The 6,840-nt window shown below is 36.4% G+C and overlaps 1 protein-coding gene across 1 annotated transcript; it reads left to right on the plus strand.

Annotated features, from left to right (window-relative positions):
• The first annotated feature begins 1,961 nt into the window (after window positions 1-1,961).
• On the plus strand, window positions 1,962-4,432 carry mchr1b (melanin-concentrating hormone receptor 1b). Its single transcript, XM_016294773.1, has 2 exons — window positions 1,962-2,034; window positions 3,195-4,432. Exons 1-2 carry the CDS (start codon window positions 1,965-1,967, stop codon window positions 4,202-4,204), a joined length of 1,080 nt encoding a protein of 359 aa, XP_016150259.1. The 5' UTR covers window positions 1,962-1,964; the 3' UTR covers window positions 4,205-4,432.
• Window positions 4,433-6,840: the final 2,408 nt, after the last annotated feature.

Genomic DNA, 6,840 nt, shown 5'->3' on the forward strand with positions numbered 1-6,840 from the left:
ATCACAAAACAGATATTAGAAGTGAGGAAATCATGACAAAAATATCTTGAAATGAAAAGGAAATTGCCCATGAAATCAACAAATGGCTTTTTGTTTATGATTTCTTCACTCATACCTACAAATGCGTTTCGATCTTAAATGCCGAACGCTATAAACTCCTTTATGAAACGACAACATGATATTTCTTACCGTTTGTTGACAAGGTTCAGCAAACCGAGTTTTTGAAGACAAAGCTGCATTATTGTGACCAGTGATCAGCAAAAATTAAGAAGGTTTGTCAATGTGCGCTAACGTAATCTTCCAGACGCATTTCAAAACACAATAACGTAAAATTAAAAAGACAGTTCACCTCAATTTTAACTGTGTCATGATTTACTTGCTCTCATGTCATTCCAAAACCATATTTCTTCTGCAGAAAACGAAAGATATTTAGAAAAATGTTTCAGTGTTTCCAGAAAAAAAAAAATCATACAGGCTTGGAACGACATGAAGGCGAGTACAACATATTAGAAGTGAGAAATATCTTGAAATAAACAAGAACTAGTCGTTGAAATCAACAAACTGCTTTTTGTTCATGATGCTTAATTTCAAATGCTGATCGCTATAAACTGCTTTATGAAAAATTCCTTTAGACAAAGATATCTGCTAAATGAATACATATAAATGGCCACATATAACCATATATATATATATGTGTGTGTGTGTGTGTGTGTGTGTGTGTGTGTGTGGCTGTGAGGGCCAACACTCGCGCTCTCGTTTTCAAGACCTCAGAATCCACTCTAACTGGTCTTTAATCGTTGATGAGGTTGAGCTCTTGTACCTAGCCCGACTTGAAATGGTGAAAAATTGCTGTATTTTCTGTTTGTTTCCGTTTCCTCTTTGATTCAGCGCCGTCCGCGAGGTCAGCTTCCGCCTGCCCCTAGTGGACGAGTTGTGTCATTACACAATTTATCACTGATTCCAATGATGCTCAATAGGTTGCAGCATAGCGCCATCTTCTGTCCAAACATCAAGAGTGTCTTAATATTACTGGAAATAAACAACTTCCAGAGTGTTTGACAAACTGTCTTGATTGTTGAAGCTCAGAACATCGCTTGAAACTGAATCATATCCATATATACACTAATTCATACACAATGTCAGAATCAAATGGTACAGTGTATTATTTAATGTGTCTACAGTCTACTTGTCATTAGCCACTGCATTGTTGTGGAGCTTGTATTCTACATGATGCATATCCTCCTGAGAACCAGAAAAAAAGTTTTGTGAATTCATTTTTTTTATTTATTTTTTGTCATTACATTGGTTGGAGCATAAGAAACAAATGGAGAAAAAGCATTTTTGAAAAAAATATATTTTATAGTCTTATGTGATTTTATTCATATTTTATTCTATGTCCTCTGTAGGGGACGCCAGGTCTAAGTTATTCAAAAAGACAAATAGATATCAAAAGGCATGTATATAAGCAAAAACAATGTTTTATCAGTTTTTAGGTTTCAGGCTATTTTTTTTCTGTGGACACACAGCACCCCCTTGTGGCCCCCTGGGAGTCCCCAGTTTGAAAATCTAGGGAAAATCTAAAAATGAAGATGCCAAAACACTGCTGTCAGTAAAACAAACAGACAGCAGGCAACAGTAAGCATGATCCAAAAACAAACTCCAATTATAATCCTGAAAAGCCTAAAAGCTTTGGACAAATCCATAAGATAACTAGTCTTTTTTCAATGTCCAGATTTGACTTACAAAGATCTCAGTAAGTGTTGAATATACCTTTAAATATGCAACATTGTTTTGAATTAGCTTATGTAGTCAGATATTGTAACAACTATTTTTAAATTACTTCACAGTAAGCATTTTCCCTCAATATGTCACTTATAATGGTTTGAAACATAATCATATCTTCGAATGACAGATAGAAGCCTGTTATTAATAACGTGTGTATTGTGTTTATGGTCAAGTTTGTGATGGATTTCACCGTGACCCCCGCTGAGAATTCCAGTGATGAGTTTAACTCATCTCAACATTTAAATGCAGGTAAATATATAATATTTTTGTCTGGCAACCTGAATGTGTGTCATGCAAATTAATACATTTTATTAAAGTCAAACATATAATTTATGTGACTAATAAGGTTAGACCAACAAAAGTCATTTTTAGGGGCAAGTAGCTCTCTTACTTACATTTTCTTAATAAGATTAATTTGAGGTTCTCTGCTTGTGTCTAGCTCTTGACTCACGATAATGTTCAGTCATGTTAAATAAACCCCGGCAGGATGATCAGGACCCTGAGTCTGAGACGACCTGAATCATTTTGACAGGGTTTATTGTGTGATAATATCCTACTTATTACTTACCACATAATGCCTAGCAATTTGTTAAAATTAGTTTATTATGTGAAAATAATGAGACCACAGCACACAAGACATATGGTTTTCTTTTTTATCCATGGTTATGTATAAAAAAAAATATATAACCAGGGACAACTGTCAAATACATAATTTAGTGATTAAATATTTACACTACTGTTCAAAAGTTTGGATTGTAAGATTTTTTCAATGTTTTTGAAAGAAGTATTTTACACTCACCAAGGTTGCATTTATTTGATAAAGAGTACAGTAAAAACAGTATTATTGTGAAATATTATTATATTTTCAAATAACTGTTTTCTATTTGAATATAGACTTATTTAAAGTGTAATTTATTCCTTTGATGGTAAAGCTGGATTTTCAGCATCATTACTCCAGTCTTCAGTGTCACATGATCCTTCAGAAATTATTCTAATATTCTAATTCTTATTATTTCTTATAATTTCTTATTATTACCAATGTTAAAAACAGTTTGCTGCTCAATATTTGTGTGTAAAATGTGATATATTTTTAACTGTGATATTTGTTTGATGAACACAAAGTTCAAAAGATCAGTATTTATTTGAAATGGAAATCTTTCGTAATATTATAAATGTTATAAAACTATTTATTTCTTTAGAAAAAAAATCTCACTGACCCTAAACGTTTGACCAATAGTGTATATATATATATATATATATATATATATATATATATATATATATATTCTCAAAAAGCTTGTTTGAACTCTAAACTTGTTGAACTTTTTTAAAATTAAATTTAAAAAAGAATGAAAATGAAAATGTTTTTTTTTAATGGTAAACTAAAAAAAACTCTTTTTTTCTTGCAGACACTGACGAACAGTATCACAATGTTCTCATGCCAAGCATTTATGGAGTCATCTGCTTCGTCGGTATAATAGGCAACTGCATCGTCATCTACACCATCGTCAAAAAAAATAAATTCAGAGCGCAGCAGACGGTGCCTGACATCTTCATCTTCAGCCTATCTATCGCAGATCTTCTGTTTCTCCTAGGCATGCCGTTCCTCATCCACCAGCTGGTTGGAAACGGTTCGTGGTGTTTCGGTGCCACCATGTGCACTGTTATCACGGCGCTGGACTCCAACAGTCAGATCGTGAGCACCTACATTTTAACGGTCATGACTTTGGATCGATACTTGGCGACGGTTCATCCCATCCGCTTCAACCACATACGCACTCCATGCGTGGCTGTGGCAGTCGTGGGCCTGGTGTGGATCCTCTCGCTGCTGTCCATCACACCGGTGTGGATGTACGCTGGCCTCATGCCCCTACGGGATGGATCGGTGGGATGTGCTCTGCTCCTTCCCAATCCGGCTACAGATATGTACTGGTTTACTCTCTACCAGTTTGTGTTGGCGTTCGCTTTGCCATTGGTGATCATTTGCGTGGTGTTTTTCAAGATTCTCCAGAACATGGCCGCCACGGTGGCTCCACTTCCCCAGCACAGCCTTCGCGTGCGCACTAGAAAGGTCACTCGGATGGCCGTCGCCATATGCCTGGCGTTCTTCATTTGCTGGGCGCCTCATTACATCTTGCAGTTAGCACATCTGAGTGTGCAGCGGCCCAGTTACGCCTTCCTGTATGCCTATAATGTCGCCATTAGCATGGGATACGCCAACAGCTGCATCAACCCACTGCTCTACATCATGCTGAGCGAAACTTTCAAAAGACAATTCATCGTAGCCATCCGTCCAGCGCACAAAGATTTCCGGGTTGATCCGGCCGACGGGAGTGTCAGTCTCCGTCTGGTCCCTGACGGAGCACAGCAGTCTCAGTCCTCCCGCGAGCTGCTGCCGGTTACCGTGGCTGTGCATTGAAACGGCACTGACTCATGCTCAACTAATTTTTGTGTCTATAATAGGCATGCAGGTGAAAATAAGTCATGAAGGGTCTTACAGAATTGCTCATTAACAGTTCGTGGTTTGAAATGGATCTGTGATGAGACACATTTTCCTTGGCATATTTCTGTGTGGTGAAAGAGATATGAAGTAGGCCTATACACAACATTTTTACACGGCAGTGATTCAATACCTTGCAGTAGCATTTACAGCCATTTGTTTTCTGTAAAATAGGGCTACTTCAAAGTCTCTTTTGCTCACCAAGTCTGCATTAATTTGATAAATTTTGTCAATTTAAAACAACTGTTTTCTATTTAATATGTATTTGAAAATTCAAAAGACCAGCATTTATTTGAAAGAGAAATCTTTTACTTTTGATAGATTTAATGTGTCCTTGATGAATAATATAATAAATTTCTTCTGCAGCTAAATCATTTTATCCACTCACATAGAGGCAAATAAATATGACAGGTCTATTTTCTCCTTTTCTCCTTATGTCCACAAATGTCACATTTTCTACCTCAAAAGAAAAAGTATTGTAAAGTCATTGGAAATGGTTTATCTGAGCTGTTCTTTTTTTTGTTGGAAACACAATTCTAGTTTTTGATGTCAGTGTAAATGTGTATGTGACGTTACTTGTTTTTGATATTACATGTATGTTGTCCTCTTTAAACATATCAATGTATTAAATCTTTAAAATAGTCTTTACATGTAAATATCACCACAAAATACCAAAACAGTATTGGTATGAAGATACAGTAGGCTATGGCAAAGTTTTGTGTGTATGTGTGTGTGCATGCAGGACAACACGAGGACATATACTGTAGTTTTCACAATGCCAGCTATTGTTCTTCTGAAAAGAGACAACGTAATTTGGATGGAAAATAGTTTTTACCCATTTTATCATATTATTTTATTGAAATCAAAGTAAAAAGTATATTCTCATCAAATGAGTTCAAAGCGCTCCATTTCCTCACGATTGCAGTGGAAAAACAGGACAAAGCACGTGTGTTGCTGCCTTGCAGTTTCATAACACCCCTTCAAGTGTCACACACGCCAGCAGAATTGTCTATGAATTTATGATTTTATTTCATATGCTTGTTAATGAGGGCTCATTATAAAGGCAGCCGCAACACCTACATACAATAAACTTCCTCTGGCTGTATAAAGGCGCCTCCGTTGAGAGGAACTAATTATCTGAACATATGTGAACTAGCCTAAATAAAAGCGAACATGTCAAGAATCATAATGAATGTGTAAACCGTGTTACCAATGGAAACGAGACAGCCTGAGCTCAGTTTTGTTTCTAGGAAACGCTGTGAAACCCGTGTCGCGTTTGTTTCACGCGGCGCTCAGAGACTGTGGAGAATGTTTGGTCTGTCATGCATAAAGTGGCGTTGTTTTATTAATTCGAGCACGCACTGAATACACGATGCAATAAAGCTGAGTGCCTGAAATGGGGTTACAGAAATGAGCTGAACTTTCACGACGATTGTGCCTATATCCAAGAGAGTTTCAAGCCTTTCATCGGCACTGGCCCCCATCAAAAAAGTGTCCCCATAGATTAATACTCTTTCTTGATACTGTTTCGGATATGGATATAAATAGTCTTTACCTCCAGTGCAGTGCTCGTCCACACGCTGCACGCGCGCAATAAAGAGCTGCTTGATCGCTGATCACAATAGAAGATATTAGGCAGGCTAAATATTTCTTCATCCAGCGCTATTTTTGTTTTCTGTCTTCTAAATGTGTGAGAAACTCTTGCAACTGTTTGTCAATAAGTGTATAAATGTAATAAATGTAACGTGTAAATAGGTACCCAGGTAATAGGGAATGTTCTCATAACTTTGGCAAGGTTCTCTCAAAGTTCTTAACAAACATTCTTCCAGTAACATTATCAGAATATCAGAAGTAATCTGGTTTCAGCATGCTCAAAACATGAACACAAAAACATTATTGCATGCTCACGTTTTTCAGGTAGTTCAGAGAACATTCAAAAGTAATTTTACCATAATGTTTGCAAAATGATCAAATGTAACGTTCCCTTAATGTTCTCTCTAATGTTCAGATAACTGAGAGGGGGGAAAAGTTTTTAAACATTTAAAAATCTGGACATTTGATCAGAAATAAAGTTTCCAGAACTTAACGGGAACATATTTTTGTTAGCTGGGTGTGTTTTTAGTGTTAAAATGTAATGTTCTTGGTGCTACTTTCTCATATGCCAGCTTAATATGCAGAAACATTCTTAGGGTAATTTTATCGAAAACTGTAATCTCTGTGTCTCTGTGGCAATATGGAAATTCAACAAGCAACAAGTATAGTTCTACACGACAACAATGGCTCGACCAATGGCGTGAATCTGTTTGCTCAATCAATGGCTTACGGGGACATTTAAACAATTAAATTAGTTGATTTCTGTTGCTTTAAGCTAGAAAGCTGTACATTTTAACAGACCAAATATATTGATGACTCATCCTGCACTGATACCAATCAAATGCAACCAACAGTGTGCACTTCTCCTTCTTCATGTAATTCCTTTACACAAAATTTGATGTCAGTCATTGCATCATGCATATATATTATCAATAATATATATATTAATCTGATTCCACTGT

This window comes from Sinocyclocheilus grahami, unplaced genomic scaffold (assembly GCF_001515645.1).
Source record: "Sinocyclocheilus grahami isolate Dianchi unplaced genomic scaffold, SAMN03320097.WGS_v1.1 scaffold324.1, whole genome shotgun sequence".
Classification (NCBI taxonomy): Eukaryota; Metazoa; Chordata; class Actinopteri; order Cypriniformes; family Cyprinidae; genus Sinocyclocheilus; species Sinocyclocheilus grahami.

Bases quoted from the DNA above. Each gene is read 5' to 3' on its own strand.
- mchr1b (XM_016294773.1), top strand. From the start codon at position 1,965: ATGGATTTCACCGTGACCCCCGCTGAGAATTCCAGTGATGAGTTTAAC. The intron at 2,035-3,194 runs GTAAATATATAA...TTTTTCTTGCAG, and splicing joins ATCTCAACATTTAAATGCAG to ACACTGACGAACAGTATCAC.